Source organism: Artemia sp. Qi Xiang Cuo, chromosome 7, assembly GCF_049724085.1.
Source record: "Artemia sp. Qi Xiang Cuo chromosome 7, ASM4972408v1, whole genome shotgun sequence".
NCBI classification, from domain to species: Eukaryota; Metazoa; Arthropoda; class Branchiopoda; order Anostraca; family Artemiidae; genus Artemia; species Artemia sp. Qi Xiang Cuo.
The window spans coordinates 70,742,499-70,761,557 of record NC_142800.1 but is presented as its reverse complement, the minus strand read 5'-3'; the positions used below and the strand labels follow the sequence as shown (position 1 = coordinate 70,761,557).

Sequence of the window (19,059 nt, the reverse complement as noted above, 5' to 3'; positions counted from 1 at the left end):
CGAGAGACACACACACAGACAGAAACACAACCACAGACACACACAGAGACACACACACAGAGACACACACAAACACAGAGCAAAAAAGAGAGACAAACACTCAGAGACAGTCAACGTGAGACACACAAAAACACACAGAAACACCGACACAAAAACAGACACACAGACACACACACACACATACACAAAGAGAGAAACACAGAGAGAGACACACACACAGACACACACACACAGAGACATACACACAGAGACAAACATACAGAAACAAACACAAAGAGACACAGACACACAGAGACACACACGCAGAGACACACACACAGAGACACACACACAGAGACACATACACAGACACACCGACACGGAGACACACACACTGAGACACACACAGATACACACAGAGAGAGACAAAGACAGACACACACACACACAGAGAGACACACAGACAGACACACAGACAGACACAAACACACAGAAAAACACAGACACACACCCACAGAGAGACACACACTCACACACACAGAGACACACACACAAACACACAAACACAGACAAATACACACACACACACATACAGACACACACACACACACAGAAACACACACATAGACACACACACAGAGACACATAGACAGAGAAACACATACAGATACACACACACACACACAGACACACACACACAGACACAGACACACAGAGACACACACACACAGACACACACACACACAGAGACACACACTCAGAGACACACACAAAGACACACATACAGAGACACACAGACAGAGACACACAGACAGAGACACACACACACACACACACACACACACACACACAGAGAGACACAATCACACACACATAAAAACACACACACACACAGAGAGACAAAAAAAGATACACAAAAAAAGAGACAGACAGACATAGAAACACTAAGACACAGACACACAAAGTCACACAAACACACCGAGACACACACATAGAGACACACACACAGAGAGACACACACAGAGACGTACATAGAGAGACACACACAGAGAGACACACAAACAGAGACACAGACACAGAGACAAACACACAGAGACACACACAGAGACACAAACACAGAGACACACACACAGAGACACACACACAGAGACACACATGTTCCTTTAGTACCTACGCAATTAGGCTTAAATGAAGATATTTATGCAGAGTTTCAACTACCAATGGCTAAGTTTGCTAAAGACAATCTATTTTCTTGTGAAAACACATAAAATCAGAAAAAATGTTCAATGTTCCTTTAGTACCTACACAATTAGACTAAAAATGAAGATATTTATGCAGAGTTTCAACTAACTATGGCTAAGTTTACTAAAGACAAGCTATTTTCTTGCGAAAACACATAAAATCGGAAAAAATGTTCAATGTTCCCTTAGTACCTACGCAATTAGGCTTAAATGAAGATATTTATGCAGAGTTTCAACTAGCTATGGCTAAGTTTGCTAAAGACAAACTATTTTCCTGTGAAAACACAAAATCAGAAAAATTATCAATGTTCCATTAGTACCTACGCAATTAGACTAAAAATTAATATATTTATGCATAGTTTCAAATATATATTTATTATATATCAAAAGAAAAGATTTTTTATTCTTAAATAAAAAACACAAAGAAAAAATTTTAAATGTTACTATATTACCTAAGAAATTACACTACAAATGAAGATATCTATGCAGAATTTCAACTAGCTATGAATAAGTTTGCTAAAGACAAGCTATTTTCTTTTGAAAACACACAAAATCAGAAAAAATGATCACTGTTCCTTTATTACTTACGCAATTAGACTAAAAATGAAGATATTTATGCAGAGTTTTAACTAGCTATGGCTAAGTTTGCTAAAGACAAGCTATTTTCTTGTGAAAACACACAAAATCAGAAAAAATGATCAATGTTCCTTTAGTACCTACGCACTTAGACTAAAAATGAAGATATCTATGCAGAGTTTCAACTATCTATTGTTAAGTTTGCTAAAGACAATATATTTTCTTGCGAAAACACACAAACTCAGAAAAAATGATAAATGTTCATTTTGTAAATAATCAATTAGACTAAAAATGAAGATGTTTATGAAGAGTTTCAACTAGCTATGGCTAAGTTTGCTAAAGACAAGCTATTTTCTTGTGAAAACACACAAAATCAGAAAAAATGATCAATGTTCCTTTAGTACCTACACAATTAGACTAAAAATGAAGATATTTATGCAGTTTCAACTAGCTATGGCTAAGTTTGCTAAAGACAAGCTATTTTCTTGCGAAAACACACAAAATCAGAAAAAATGTTCAATGTTTCTTTAGTAACTACACAATTAGACTAAAAATGAAGATATTTATGCAGAGTTTCAACTATCTATGGCTAATTTTTCTAAAGACAAGCTATTTTCTTGCGAAAACACACACAATAAGAAAAAATTTTCAATGTTCCTCTAGAACATACGAAATTAGGCTTAAATGAATATATTTATGAAGAGTTTCAACTATCTATGGCTAAGTTTGCTAAAGACAACTTAGCCATAGCTAGTCACTAGAAAATAGCTTGTCTTTAGCAAACTTAGCCATAGCTAGTTGAAACTCTGCATAAATATCTTCATTTAAGCCTAATTGCGTAGGTACTAAAGGAACATGTGTGTCTCTGTGGGTGTGTCTCTGGGTTTGTGTCTCTGTGTGTGTGTCTCTGTGTGTTTGTCTCTGTGTCTGTGTCTCTGCGGGTGTGTCTCTGTGTGTGTGTCTCTGTGTGTGTGTCTCTGTGTGTGTGTCTCTGTGTCTGTGTTTGTCTGCCTGTGTCTGTCTATCTGTGTCTGTCTTTCTGTCTTTGTGTCTGTGCGTCTGTGCCTCTGTGTCTGTGTCTCTGTGTCTGTGTCTGTGCCTCTGTTTGTGTGTGTTTCAGTGTCTCTGTGTGTCTCTGTGTGTGTGTCTCTGTTTGTGTGTCTCTGTGTGTGTGTCTCTGTGTGTGTGTGTGTGTTTCTGTGTCTGTGTTTTTGTGTCTGTGTGGGTGTCTGTCTGTGTGTGTGTGTGTGTGTGTGTGTCTCTGTGTGTGTGTGTGTCTGTGTGTGTGTCTCTGTATGTGTGTGTCTGTATGTGTGTCTCTGTGTGTGTGTCTCTCTTTGTGTGTCTCTGTGTGTGTGTCGCTGTTTGTCTGTGTCTCTTGGTGTGTGTGTCTGTTGTTGTGTCTCTCTGAGTTGCTGTCTGTTTTTGGGTCTGTGTGTGTGTGTGTGTGTTTTTGTGTCTCTGTGTGTGTGTCTCTGTGTGTGTGTCTATGTATCTGTGTCTGTGTTTGTGTCTCTGTGTGTGTCTCTGCGTGTGTGTCTCTTTGTGTGTGTCTCTGTGTGTGTGTCTCTGTATGTGTGTCTCTGGGTGTGTGTCTGTCTTTGTGTGTGTCTGTGTGTGTGTGTCTCTGTGTGTGTGTGTCTCTGTGTGTGTGTCTGAGTGTGTGTGTCTCTGTGTTTGTGTCTCTGTCTGTGTTTCTCTTTGTGTGTGTGTCTGTGTGTGTCTCTGTGTGTGTGTGTCTCTGTGTGTGTGTCTCTGTTTGTGTCTCTCTGTGTGTGTGTGTCTGTGTTTGTGTCTCTCGGAGTTTGTCTGTCTGTTTGTTTCTGTCTCTGTTTTTGTGTCTTTGTCTGTCTGTCTGTGTGTGTGTCTCTGTATGTGTGTCTCTGTATGTGTGTCTATGTGGGTCTGTCTCTGTGTATTTGTCTCTGAGTGTGTGTCTCTGTGTGTGTGTCTCTGTATGTGTTTCACTGGGTGTTTGTCTCTGTTTGTGTGACTCTGTCTGTCTGTCTCTGTGTCTTTGTCTGTGTCTGTGTGTTTGTGTCTCTGTGTGTGTGTCTTTCTGTGTGTGTCTGTGTGTTTGTGTCTGTGTGTTTGTGTGTGTCTGTGTGTTTGTCTGTTTATGTGTCTGTCGGTGAGTCTGTGTGTTTGTGTCTGTGTGAGTTTTTGTGTCTGTGTGTGTGTGTCTGTCTGTCTCTCTCAGTGTGGCGGTCTGTGTGTGTGTCTGACTGTGTGTGTCTCAGTGTGTTTGTGTCTCTGTGTCTGTGTCTCTGTGTCTTTGTCTCTGTGTGTGTGTGTACCTGTCTGTGTGTGTCTCTGTGTCTGTGTCTCTGTATCCTGCGTGTGTGTCTCTGTGTGTGTGTCTCTGTGTGTGTGTGTGTCTGTGTCTGTGTCTCTGTATCTGTGTGTCTGTGTGTGTGTGTCTCTGTGTGTGTGTCTCTCTGTGTGTGTGTCTCTGTGTCTGTCTCTCTGTGTGTATGTCTCTGTGTGTGTGTCTCTGTATGTGTGTGTCTGTATGTGTGTCTCTGTGTGTGTGTGTTTCTGTGTGGGTGTCTCTGTTTGTGTCTGTCTGTGTGTGTGTGTCTGTGTGTTTCTCTCTGTGTGTGTCTGTGTGTGTGTCTCAGTGTGTTTGTCTTTCTCTGTGTGTCTGTGTGTGTGTGTGTCTCTCTGTGTGTGTGTCTGTGTGTGTGTGTCTGTGTGTTTGTGTCTCTGTGTGTGTCTCTCTGTATGTGTGTCTCTGTGTGTGTGTCTCTCTGTGTGTGTCTCTCTGTGTGTGTGTCTCTTTGTGTGTGTCTCTGTGTGTGTGTCTCTTTTTGTGTTTCTCTGTGTGTGTGTCTCTGTGTGTGTGTCTCTGTGTGTGTGTGTTTCTGTGTGTTTGTCTCTGTGTGTTTGTCTCTGTGAGTGTGTCTCTGTGTGTTTGTCTCTGTGTGTGTGTCTCTGTGTATGTGTCTCTTTGGGTGAAACAGTTTGAGGCATTTTAGGCGATGATTTTAGAAAACAAAAGCAGAACTTTTAAAATCACAACAACTGAAGGTCAGTAAATAATTCCTTTGTGGGGCTCGGGGAGAGCCTTTGAGGGTCTGTGGGTCCCTTGAGGGCCGGTGGTCCTTTGGGAGCTTGGGGGGCCTTTGAGGACCGGGGGCTTGTGTGTCTCTGTGTGTTTGTGTCTCTGTGTGTGTGTGTGTGTCTTTGTGTGTGTCTCTGTGTGTGTCTGTGTGTGTGTGTGTGTGTGTGTGTGTGTTTCTGTGTGTGTTTTTGTCTCTGTGTGTTTGTCTGTCTGTTTGTTTGTCTCTGTGTGTGTGTGTCTGTTTGTGTGTGTCTCGTTTTCTGTTTGTGTTTGTGTGTGTCTGTTTGTTTGAGTCTGTGTGTGTTAGTCTCTGTGTGTGTGTGTCTGTGTGTGTGTCTCTGTGTGTGTCTCTCTGTGTGTGTGTCTCCGTGCGTGTGTCTCTGTGTGTGTGTCTCTGTGTGTGTGTCTCTGTGTGTTTATCTCTGTTTGTGTCTCTGTGTGTGTGTCTCTGTGTATGTGTCTCTTTGGGTGAAAAAGTTTGAGGCATTTTAGGCTATTATTTTAGAAAAAAAAATAATAAATTTTAAAATCACAACACCTGAAGGTCAGTAATTATGGTCTGGGGGGGGCCGGGGGATGGTGTTTGGGGGTCTGGGTGGGCCTTTGGGGGCGCCGGTGATCCTTTGGGAGCTTGGGGGCCTTTGAGGACCGGGGGCTTCCTTCGGGGTTGGGTAGGAGGATTGTAACCCTTTGGGGTTGGGTTAGAGGACCTCACAACACTGTTCAAATGAAACTTGTGTATTATAACGACCACAGAGTTTCACCATTAAATTCTATTCTAAAATAACTTCAAAAATCATCTTTCAAAATGTCTCTAACTGTTTCGCCGAAATAGTTCCATAACCTGTCTAAAACAGTTTCGCCCAAATAATCCCTAAACGTAAATTCAGTGTGTTCCTTTGTTATTGACATCTCTGCGCTAATGCATTTCAAATTAATAAGAAACCTTTTCGCGCGCTAAAACAATTCATCGCTAAGATGTTTCTTGCCTAATTGTTTCCATGTCCTTTGGTTATTAATATCCTTTGGAGTTCGACCAGTAGAACTGTTCCCGAGGCAAAGACATTAATGATTTGGATCTATTCCTGGAGAAATGTTTCTAGGCGAAAATTTTTAAAGTCTGACAGATGATGTCATTGATTGATTGATCTGTCAAGAAAGGGGAAATTAATTTGTTGTTTCTAATGGGAAGTATTGATTCACGATAGGTGAATTGAGGTCGACAGCACAGGTGTTCCAAGGTTGATGTTGTTGTTGTTGTAAGTGCACGCTCTCAGCGAACTTTATGTAAATCAAATTCACAGGTGCTACTCGTGACAGGACCACGTGGTTTATGGTTTTCCAAGTGAGAAAGTTCCTGTTTTTCAAATTCTCACTGACAAAAACCATATAACATCCATAATTTGATGTTTACATCCGATAAAAACATCAAATAAATCGAAAAACACAAATAACAATCAATTAAAACAACCATAAATGTGAGAAAATTCATGTTTTTTCAAGTGAGAAAATTCCTGTTTTTTCATTCTCAGTGAGAAAACCATATAACAGACATGAATTGCTGATGACATCCATAAATGTGACAAAGTTCCTGTTTTTCAAATTCTCACTTACAAAAACCATTAAACATCCATGAAAAACATCAAATAAATCGACCCACACACATAACCATCCAAGAAAACATACATAAATGTGACAAAATTCCTGTTTTTAAAATTCTCATTGACAAAAAAACCATAACCCACGTGGTTCTCGTGCCAATATCTGGTGTTAAAAAAAAGTTGTAGGTGGCAGCAGGGGTGAGGGGTGGGGTCAATAGGGTCACCTCTACTAATATGCAAATTTTGTTTTTATTCTTCATATACGGTTAGTTAATTTCAACACCTGCATTAATTCAAAAACGTTCTGAAATTAAATAAAAAAACGAGTTTTTTTAACAGAAAGTAAGGAGCGACATTAAACCATAAAACGAACAGAAATTATTGCGTATGTGAAGGGGGTTGCCTCCTCCTCAATACCTCGCTCTTTAAGCTGAAGTTTGAATTGTCTCCCAATTCTATAAGAACGACTTCTGAAACACTATACTCGTTTAATTGGAACAAAAAGAAGCTGTTGTCAAAACTACTAAAAACTTTAGCGTAAAGAGCGAGGTGTTGCTCCTTACTTTCAGTTGAAATAACTTTTTTTATATTTAATCCCATATCAGTTTAGTGTATAAATAGATTTGAAACTTATAAATCCAGTGATATTAGTATTTTGTCCTCTCGTTTCAAGCTAGATCTTAAAAAATAAAAAAAACATTGGAAACGTTGGATGAGTAAAAGGTTATTTAAACCAGTATAAGAGGCGCCAATTCAGGGGGAGACTCCACACTTGAAAATATGCTTTGTTTTGGGATTTACATTGAAAAAACATACATACCCAACAATTTGAGAAATACATTTTTGCTTTTTCTTAATTTTTAATCCTCGTCCCCCAAACCTTTTCGGTAATTCGTGCTCTTGAACCAGTAGCAATGTAAACAGTTGTTAAGAACACATAAAAAGGACATTTGTTTATGCGACACATAAAACTCTTTTAACGGTACATACAACATTCAGAGCAAATTTTTTTATGGAATCCCTCATCACGATTAATGTAAATAATATTGACTACTTGTTCAGGAAGTACTTTCAGATCTGGCTGATGTTTAAAATACATAAAAAATTCATCCTGCTTATCTGAAGTAATCACTTATAAATAACGACTCTTCTTATGAATAGGTGCTCACTTGGCGCAAACAGTACTCATTTTGGCAACTATATCCTAATTAAAATAATCAAAACGAAACACTTCAGCCAATTTGTTTTATTTTTTCATTATAGCAAGAAACTACAAAAAACCATCAACCAGCACGAAATAACGACTTTTAAAAGTTAAATTCCGGTTCTATCAAGAGACACTAAATTTGAGCAAAAAACTAAAAAATAATCACCAAAAATAGTTTTAATTCAGGCTTTGATATCAGAGGGACAATCAGGCTGGTTAGACGGGTGTGAGGCAATAAACGCTTGGTGGTCTTTTAATGTCGCATCAATTCTCTCTATTGTTGGAAATCGGTCTAAAGTGACACCAAACCTAAAAAATAAACATTTCAATCTGACGTTGTGAATCTAGTTTTGGCGCCGCTCCTTCAAAGTTAACTTGTGCTGTGTCAAGTTAAGGTTATCATTCAGACATGATAACCAATAGAGGATTTTGACAGTTGTCAAAAAATATAGCACATCCCTTTGACGTTTGCTGTGCTTATTCAAGATTAAATAGGATTAGCTGATCGGAATAAAAGACAAATGATCAAAGATTGGTATTTTATTGATAGGCCAAGACCACAAAAGAAAGCCATTGAGAGAGAGAGAGAGAGAGAGAGAGAGAGAGAGAGAGAGAGAGAGAGAGAGAGAGAGAGAGAGAGAGAGAGAGAGAGAGAGAGAGACGGAGATGTACATAATATATATAAATATATATATATATATATATATATATATATATATATATATATATATATATATATATATACATATATATAAGATCCGGTACTTGTACCGATCCGGTACTTGTGCGTTATATGGTACCCACCGCTATATACTGTACAAGGAAACCAGAAAAACGGGTATTTGCTAGATAAATAAAATGCAAAGCGTGATTTTTTATTGCGTTTACAATTTCCGATCCGGTACTTGTGCGGATCGGTACTTGTGCACAAGTACCGATCCGGTACTTGTGCGTTATATGGTACCCACCGCTATATACTGTACAAGGAAACCAGAAAAACGGGTATTTGCTAGATAAATAAAATGCAAAGCGTGATTTTTTATTGCGTTTACAATTTCAACCTGTTGTTTTTTGGGGTTTTAGGGGGGGAGGGGAAAGGTACCTAGGTTATTTTAGGATGTTAGGTTTTATATATATATATATATATATATATATATATATATATATATATATATATATATATATATATATATATATATATATATATATATATATATATATATATATATATATATATATATATATATATATATATATATATATATATATATATATATATATATATATATATATATATATATATATATATATATATATATATATAAGCAAATATTTGACACCAGAACAGCAAAACAGAACAGAGCAAAAAAAAATCGCACAAGTACCGATCCGGTACTTGTGCGTTATATGGTACCCACCGCTATATACTGTACAAGGAAACCAGAAAAACGGGTATTTGCTAGATAAATAAAATGCAAAGCGTGATTTTTTATTGCGTTTACAATTTCAACCTGTTGTTTTTTGGGGGTTTAGGGGGAGGGGAAAGGTATCTAGGTTATTTTAGGATGTTAGGTTTTATATATATATATATATATATATATATATATATATATATATATATATATATATATATATATATATATATATATACTCGTATTGTATTTACGTAAAAATACTCTACGCGAAGTTTTAATAGATTTTGACATAAAAATATTTATGAGCACCAGCCAAAATTTGAATGAACAAAACTAAACAGTTTAAGCAAATATTTGACACCAGAACAGCAAAACAGAACAGAGCAAAAAAAAATCACGTATCCACGAAGTACTCAAATTTTCCACATTTTAATAAAAAAATTTGAGGTTCAAATCCGAAAGAAAAGGTCATTAAAAAGTTATGGGTTCTGTGCTCAATTTGCGCCACAGTTTTATATTCATGAGTGCTTCATAGGGTCAACCCCTCATACACACTCCAAGTACAGCTCAACAACTGTTTTGTCCTTTACATAAAAACTAGAATGGCTCTCACATACGTGTTAAGATAAGATTTCCCTACCTATACATACATACCTATCTAGACATTGATATATAGCTCAATTGTGGGTCATCGCACAATGAGCAAAAAAAAACCCACAGAAAAACCGACATTTTCTCAGATTCAGAACCCCCAGGTGAATCAATTAAATCCAATATTTAAAAAAATTTCGTCTTGAATACCAACAAAATGATTATTTGTCAACAAGATTAATATTCATTTTAATTTATTTAGTTACTATTTGGATGTGAATTGAATTTATCAAGTATTTTGCAGTAGGTTGCATCAAGACATGGCTAATTGTAAAAAGAGAAAAGCCAAGAAATATAGTCCAAGTAATTGAGAGGCAAATATTTAAATGGCTGTGGCACGGGTAAATGGCGGGAGTAAGTATGACTCTCTTATTGGACACATACTTGTTTGTCAACTTAAACTTTGAGTCCTACCTGGATTGTTTCGGGGGTAAAGGTTTCCTATTTGGTTAATTTTTATTTTAGGATTTCATCTTTTTGAATTTCTCTTTAGCTTATCGTTTTTATCTCTCCCTCTTTGTTTTCGTAGTCATCCGTCGGGGATGCCTAGCTTTTTTATCAGGAAAAATATCCGCAACGTTTCTTGTCTTGGAAGCGTGTTTTATTTCACTCCTCTCTTTTCTTATCTTTTTCACTTACATTTTTTCGCAATTTTTCGTTTTTTTTTATTGTGTGGTAAAAAACACACAATATTATCAGGTCAGAAATAAAATCTTTGGTATGTATACAACATATAACTCAAAAATAGATATGATTAGAAACATCAATTCAGTCTGATTAGTAGATGCCTCATAAGAAAAAAAGGGGAAAAAATGTCCCTGTTAAAAAAAAATCGACATTGTGCATAGAAGATATTATGGTAAAACGGGTAACAAAAGGTTTTCAACGAAATCTAAAAAAAAAAAAAAAAAAATGGCAGACAAAAAGAAAAAGAAGAAAAACGTGTCCCCGTACCCGTTAGAATGAAAATCCTTATGTTCTATGGAAAATTTTACCGAAAAATTAAGAATGTCAGAAAATACCAACAAAACATTTCAAATGCCTTTAAAGATGATATATAAGAAGAAAAAAAAGTGACGGTGTTATAAAGAAAATTGTCATTGTATTTAGACAGTTTTATGTAAAAACAGGCAACAGAAAATAACATCGTCAATTGAGTTTGATCAGCATATGCCTGACAAGAAAAATATGTCCCTGTTAGAAAGAAAATTGTCATCGCATATTAAGGATATGACGAAAAAATAGGCAACAAAGAGTAAGTTATGAACGTCAATAGAATCTAATAAGCAAATGCCGTTGAGATGAATAGAAAAACATAAATTATACTTTTTAGTTGTGTTTTTGCAGCAACTTTCAGCACAACTTTTCATCAAGTTAGCGAATCTCATTTGGGTGTCAATTCAAATATGTTTTTCATCATTTCAGCAAAGAATTGCTCGACGAACCAAAACAGATTTTTTCTCCCTTGTCTACAATTTGTATGAAAAGGGTTTACACCGAGCTAAATCTGTGTTTGAAGTTTTTTGAGAAGATAAGACAGTAGATATAGGCTATTTTGAGTTAAACCCAAGCTGTTTTTGTGCATGAATCTATAAACTAGGATAAGATCTTTCGCGTAATCTCGCGTGTTTTAACCAGAATCCTAAATTTATTTTGGATCTTCGAATTATATTTTAAAATCCAGCGAAGAATTGCTCGACGAACCAAAACAGACTTTTCTCCCTTGTCTACAATTCGTATGGAAAGGGTTTACACCCTGGTAAATCTATGTTACAAGTTTTTTGAGTAGACAAGACAGCAGATATAGGCTATTTTAAGCTAAGCTCAGAATAATATTCTGACCCAAGCCGTTTTTGTGCACGAATCTACAGACTACGATAAGATCTGTCGCGTAATCTTGTGTGTTTTAACCAGAATCCAAAATTTATGCTCCGACATCAAATTGGGTACTATACCTTACTGATACGAAAGTAACGACCGAGACCACACTGTCTTTCCATCCAACTAAAACAAGAAGTTATGCGGAATGAGGATTTTTTGTGAAGGGATTGGTTAAAATAAAACCCGAGCAAATATTTTGACTATATGGCCAATACACGTTTTGAGCAAAATAAAACACAACTAAAAAAGAAACAAAAAAAAAACATCCAGCGGAGAAATATTCATCGAAAAAAAGCCCAAATTAAAAACGTATTTTAAGATGTTCAACCTTTTTAAAGTTTCATCTAAATCAATAAAATAAATCTCCTTCGCAATAAGATTCCTAAAAAAACAAACTAAAAGATATTTTAAGATGTTTCAACCTCTGTAAAAATTATTCTGAAATCTACAAAAACTTGTTTCTCGGGTGTTATTGAAGTTTAAATCATATTCCTACATTTTTTACTTTGCAATGTTTAATTTTTACTAATCTAACCCAATCAAAAATTTCCCAAAAAGCAAGTTAAAGAGCCTTCTTAGCACTTTACTATCTTCAAGCAAGAAGTCCCTATTCCACATAACTTGTTGTTGTGTTTTTTATGGCATACTGACACGTCGCTGATGAAATGTTTCACCGTAATTTTTGGGAAATTCTGATCGATGAGGATAATAAATTAATCAAGACAAGGGAGATAATAAACTGCATACACGGCAAGTAATTACATGCGGTCCACTTCAGCCTAATAAAAAAGGCAGAAAAAGGGTTTTTTTCTAACCAAATAATTATCTATAACACATTAGAAGTAAAATAAGTTCAAAATTCTTTGATTTTATCTTTAGCCGATATTCATATTGTAAGCAAACTTGACGACTCTTCGCAACTAGAGCTAATTCCCCAACTTAAATATCTTAAGATCAGTTTTAACGTTCAGGTAACCTGCTTTTGGTTGACTTTGGGTTACCCTGTATAATTAGAAAACAAATATTTTTAATTTATTAAAATTTTGATTTTCTAATTTACAGTATCGGACAAGACCAATCATAATAATAATACAGAAATGACACGCATTTACAAATGGACCACCTCCACCCAAAGGGATAAAAACTTAACATAAAAACCGGAGCTATATCAACATTAAAACCGGGTCAATTTAAACACAGAATATAGTTATGAAAGCTAGCATATTTGAGAGAAAGGCATGTTTTAAGTCAGTTTAATAGCATTTTTATCAAATAAACGGCAGGTTTGGGACTTAAATTAAAGCGCGTGGAATTAAATGTAGGACTCGAAGTACGAGGGTTAAGTGCAAGGATTAAAACTGGAACTTTAATTGGAACTTTAATTAAAACTGGAACTTTTACACAGTAGCCTATGTAAAATGTAAAGGGTTGCAAATTAGTATTTGAGAAACCGAGTAATGGCTGAAAAAACTCTTATTTCACGATTGTATGTACACTCAAGAGGAATACATAATAAAAGAACATCCAAGTGGTACACATTCCACTTTAAGGTGCACTGGGAATAAGTTCGAGTGCACTGGGAATAAGCGCACTCAAAGTACGAGGGTTAAGTGCAAGGATTAAAAACTGGAAAGTTGGAAACGGCAGGTTTGGAACAGTAGCCTATGTAAAATGTAAAGGGTTGCAGATTAGTATTTCAGAAACCGAGTAACGGCTGAAAAGACACTGATTTCACGATTGTATGTGCACTCAAGAGGAATACATAATAAAAGAACATCCACGTGGTACACATTCCCCTTCAAGGTGCACCGGGAATAAGTTCGAAATTTTAAGAAACGACCCCAAAAAAGGCTGAATATTTGGAAACTGCAGGGGGAAAAGAAGCATTTTGTCAAAAAAATCCAATCAAAAGTTAAAAAGTAGGTCTATACTCTGAAGGGTATTTTTCATTATCTGGGCATTTCTAAAAAGGCAAGTTTGGTTAATGCTAATAAAATAAAATAGGATGAATATATAATGGTTTAAAAACAAATTTGGGCTATATATTTGCACATTAGGGGGGGGGGGGGTAAAGCATTACATATATTAAAAACGTAACCTAACCTAGGTACCTTTTTCTCCCCCTAAACCCTAAAAAACAACAGTTTCAATATCGTAAACGCATTGAAAACCACGCTAAGCATTGCATTACTGCATAGCGGTGTCTTGAATGAACCCATCAAAAACGGGTCTTTCGTGACTGGTTTCCTTGTAAATGCACATATAGTGGGAAAGTATCCTCTAAAGTAAATAAGCGTTGATATTGGGCGAAGACGAACTTTATAAGCCAGGAGCTTGATACATCCTCCCAAACAAAGCTTTAAGTTTTCGGAAATGTATCGAACTATTCAATTTTTATGGAACACAAATACCCCTTAATGAGGCCACGGGGAATAAAATCAACACCATCATCAACAAAACCTTGCATATTTGGAATCTGCCATGGAAAAAGAAAAATGCATGTCCTAAACCCATCCTTTGTGGGAAAATTAATCATTGAAAATTTCCAAGGCTTAAAATAGAAGTTGAAATAGATTTTAGTCTTGGAGCCAAAATTAGCAATGGGATAATGAACGGGAATCGTGAGGTTGTATATTTTTCAAAGGAATGAAATTGAAATCCAATGGTTTTTTCTACTTTTTAAAGCGACATCATCATTTGGTTCAGCTTCTCATAAAAAAAGTTAAATTTTTTTTTTGTTAATATACAGCTAGTAGCTGAACTCTCTAAGAATGGTTTATACACAGCATTTTGCATGCAGCGATACTAATTGATTAACCCATTAGCCTTATTACGAAACATGAAAACTGAATAATAAGAAAGTAACAGCTATCGCTTGTCAATATAGACCTACTTCTTTTTGTCTATCTTTATTTATTTTTTATTAGTATTACTTGAGAAAACACTGTTATAACTTTGATATTTAGCGTTAAGAAATTAATAGTTTGAATTTAATGATCTTTTTGATTTATTTTACAGGGTTCTGGAAAGAATTTTCCTCGTTTTTTTTTTTTTGCTTTGTCTCTTCCCTCAGTCCATTAATGAAGTTAGAGTAATATCTTTATTCAATTATGTAATAATTTTTTTCCGGACTGATTTATTGTGAGGTATCTTCATCAAACTTTGGAATGTTTTCATATAGCCTACCTTAAAAATAGACCCTTACACAGTATACTGTTTTACTTAAACTTACTTTAAAAAAAATCGCACGTTGACCAAATGGCCAGCGTAGGTTAGAAATCTTCTGATTTTCTGTCTTCGGTCGGGAGTGCAAACAACCAGTGACAGCAGGATGGTCCATGGTCCTTAGGATTTCAAGCCTAGCTCGGTAACCACTCGGCTAGGAGAGGGTAGCACAGTTTGAAATATGGCCGAATTAAATGGATAATAAATTTATTGCAAAAATCTTAATATTCAAGGAGTCATATGAACGAACTAGATGAGAGAAGTAAATTCCACCTTCTCCTATTATTTGGTATGCGCCATTTTTTAAGATTTTGACTAGACTGCTCTGCGGCACGTTACAAATATAAGTTCATATTGATACCCACAAAAAGAAAACAAAAGCAGCACAATACAACGGAAAATTAATTTTCCTTGTTTATTCATCTAATTACAGTCATAACCAGCGCATACAATTGAAAACGAAAGCAGTTGAAATACATTGATAACTACATGCTTCAAATAAATACTCTTTTTTATCAATCTTTAAATTCTTTTGTGTCATTATTATTATGTTCTATTTATTAATTTTATTTTTTTAAATTAATTTACTATTAAAGCAACATAAGACGAAAGACACGTGGATTTTATCCGTATATCAAATTAACTCTAATCATAATCAAAACGAATGCTTTTCATATCTTTAACGACAGGTGAAAAATCTTAGATGGTGACTTTAATTGAAATTTATTGTTTTTTTTTTCTAAGAACACAAAAACAGTATAGAATCTGGAAGACATACTGAGCTAACTGTAACCAAAATAAAAAAATAATAAAATAAAAATTTATTTGCTTTTTATTTTATTTTTCTTAGCCTGCGCGCATCGTGGAAAATAAAATCAGCTGGTAAATACTGATGGCGGTTTCAAATAAATACTTCTTAGTTATGATTCTTTATTTTCTTTATTGTTATAATTATTGCTGTTTTAGTTCTTATTACCATAGGCAGCGCAATAGCGCTTCCTATAAGTAAAACGATGTTGGCACAACGTATTATTTTTTTTCCCTTTAGACTAGGGCACTTGGTATCGAAGGAGTTGTCGTAGAAACTTTGAAAAGGGCTCATTCGATAGGAAATTGGAATGACTAGTGCCCCTTTTAATAGCCGAAAGTGATTGGAAGGCAACTAAAACCCTTCCACGCCCACCATTTCCCTGAACGTACAAATTCTAAATTTTTATATAGCCATTTTGCTCAATGTAGTTGAAAGATCTGAAAATTATATTTTTGAGCAAGACGCTCCTCCCATAGTCCTTAGAGTAAGGGTTGTAAGTTATGCTCTGGGGGCATATGAGGTTTTTTTTTTTATAGAAAGCGTTGTCGTAGAAACTTCAAAAAGGGCTCATTCGATTGGAAATTTAAAGGGCTAGTGGTCTTTTTAATAGTTGAAAGTGATTGGAGTCATGGGCGCCTGCAGGGGGGCCATCGCCCCTCCCTGAAATTTAGACCAGAGTAGGACAAAAATAGAAGTGTAACAACTAATCAAAGAAAAATAATTTCCTTATTTTTGTTTTGTCTTTAAGAACTGCTATGAAACTTGTTTAGAATCAATTCAGAATTTATTTCAATTCTTAGATCTGAGATTAACTCAGTATAGCCTAGGTCATTATCTATCTATCTGAAGGAGTCTGAAACCGGAACCCCATTTAGGGTGTAAAGTAAGTACTCTCAAGGGCATTCTTGTGCCCTAACAATAGTGCGACAATCTTGATAAAGCTTACCGCATTTTGGAATAAAAAAAAAAAAAAAAAAAAGTTTTTTTCTATATATTCAGCGTCGTGCCCTACCCAGAAGTCAGTTTGGTCTTGGTTTTTGCTCATATTTTGTCAAGCTAAAAACATAAGTCTATTTTATTCTTTTCCTTTATTTTTTAAATATGATCCTAGTTAAGGGGTAAAATTCTAATTTTGCTTAAGTCTATAGTGATCATCCTGTGTCTATTCCATTGTTTATATCCTATAAGGTCTTATCCTGTTAGGAATTTTGCTGGTTTTTCTTTCATAATAATGAAACTTAAATTTTAGCTAAAACCTGAACGGGAAGTTAGTCAAGATACCAGAGTTTGTGAATTAAAAATATTGATTTTTTAATAAATCAACAAATAATTAATAATTAATCAACAAATAATTCTAAATAAATTACAAATAAATGGCTTAAATTGAAAAACAAAATTAATAGTAATTAGTAAAAATATTAGTAAAATAGCAAACCTTCTTTTTTATAGTAAAACTTGGTTTTTCTATACCGGTATAGAATCACATTTTGTACCACTCACTGTTTGAAATATGATCAGTCTAAAGGCATCATGATCAGTCTGGTGGCCGGCATTTACCCCCTTGGAAAATACCCCTCCGGAAAATAACCCCCCGTCGAAAAGGAGGCTTTCCAAATTGGAAGCTTTCCATGGAAAAAAGGCTTTCCAAAATTATCTGCCCCCCCCCCCTCCTGGAAAATTTTCTGCGGGCGCCCTTGATTGGAGGGCAACTAACGCCCTTTCATGCCCACTATTTCCCCAAACACATCCAATAAGAATGTTGAGATAGGCATTTTGTTCAACGTAGTTGAAAGACCTGGAAATTGTGTCTTTGAGGAGGACATTCCCCGCCCCCAGTCCTCAGGGCAAGGGTTGTAAGTTATGCCCTGGGTGCATATAAGTTTTTATAGGAAGCGTTGTAGTAGAAAATTTAAAAAGGGCTCATTCGATTGGAAATTCAAAGGGCTAGTGGCTTTATTAATAGTCGAAAGTGATTGGAGGCCAACTAACCCCCCTCTCACGCCCACAATTTCCCAAACACATCCAATCAAAATTTTGAGGTAAACATTTTGTTCAACGTAGCTGAAAGGTCCGGAAATTATGTCTTTGAGCATGACACTCTCACCAGAGCTCCCACGGCAAGGGTTGTAAGTTATGCCCTGGGGGCATGTAAGGTTTTTATAGAAAGCGTTGCCATAAAAACTTCAAAAAGGGCTCACTCGATTGGAAATTGAAAAGGCTTGTGCCCTTTTTAATAGTTAAAAGTGATTGGAGGGCAACTAACCCTCCTCTCACGCCCCAAACACATGCAAATCACAATTTTTAGATCTCAATTTTATTCACATAATTAAAAGTTTTGGAAATTAGGTCTTTGAGGATGATAACCCCCCTCAGCCCCTCAGGGCAAGGATTGTAAGTTATGCCCTGGGGGCACATAAGGTTTTTATAGAAAGCGTTGTCGTAGAAACTTCAAAAAAATCTCATTTGATTGGAAATTGAAAGGGCTAGTGCCCTTTTTAATAGTCGAAAGTGATTGGAGAGACACTAACCCCTCTCTCACGCCCAACATTTCCCCAAGCACATCCAATCAAAATTTTGAGATAGGTATTTTGTTCAACGTAGTTGAAAATTCTAGAAATTATGTCTTTGAGGATGACAAACCCCCCAAGGCAAAGGTTTTAAGTTATGCCTTGGGGGCATATAAGGTTATTACAGAAAGTGTTTTCGTAGAAACTTCAAAAAGTACTCATTCGATTGGAAATCTAGAGAGTGGCCTTTTTAATAGTCGAAAGTGATTGGAGGGCAACTAGCCCCCCTCTCACATCCACCCAAACGCATTAATAGTTGAAAGTGATTGGAGGGCAACTAACCCCCCTCCAACACCCACCATTTCCCCAAACACATGCAATTAAAATTTTGAGATATCGATTTTGTTCAACATAGTTAAAAGTTCTGGAAATTAGGTCTTTGAGGATGATAAACCCCTCAGAGCACTCATATATATATATATATATATATATATATATATATATATTTGGGGAATAATAGAAGCAGCAAAACACAATCAAATTAAAGGGGCGTGGTAAAACTTTGGGTCTTACACTTACCCAAATGATTTCATCGTAATCTGAAAGGTTGGGAGTATGAATTAATTTAGGAAAGAGATAATTATTTACAAATAATAGTATTCTGTCTCCCTTTTTACCTAGGGGGTGATCATAAGGACGAAGTTTTATGAGGTGGGAGTAGTTATTAATTTTCAATAAATCAGGGTTCTGTGCTTGGACCTCAGTTACGGTAATTACATCAATTTTATGTACTTCACAGAGGGCCTCTAGCTCGATCAATTTGTCGAAATTCAGAGGACTAAGAGGGAGGGAAGGGTCACATAGGGGGCTGGAATCACAATTGCCACAAGAAAAACTTTCA

The 19,059-nt window shown here is 35.9% G+C and overlaps 1 protein-coding gene across 2 annotated transcripts in view; it reads right to left on the bottom strand.

The window, feature by feature from the left end:
- Positions 1 to 7,692: 7,692 nt before the first annotated feature.
- Positions 7,693 to 19,059, bottom strand: part of LOC148950652 (maleylacetoacetate isomerase-like) — a 61,702-nt gene continuing 50,335 nt past the window's right edge. The window contains exon 8 of one of the 2 annotated variants that reach the window (XM_089091689.1): positions 7,693 to 7,977. In XM_089091689.1, the coding sequence (XP_088947815.1) occupies positions 7,851 to 7,977 (127 nt within the window). In that variant the 3' untranslated portion in view covers positions 7,693 to 7,850. The remainder of the gene's footprint in view (positions 7,978 to 19,059) is intronic. The other variant, XR_016141971.1, reaches the window with a different exon arrangement.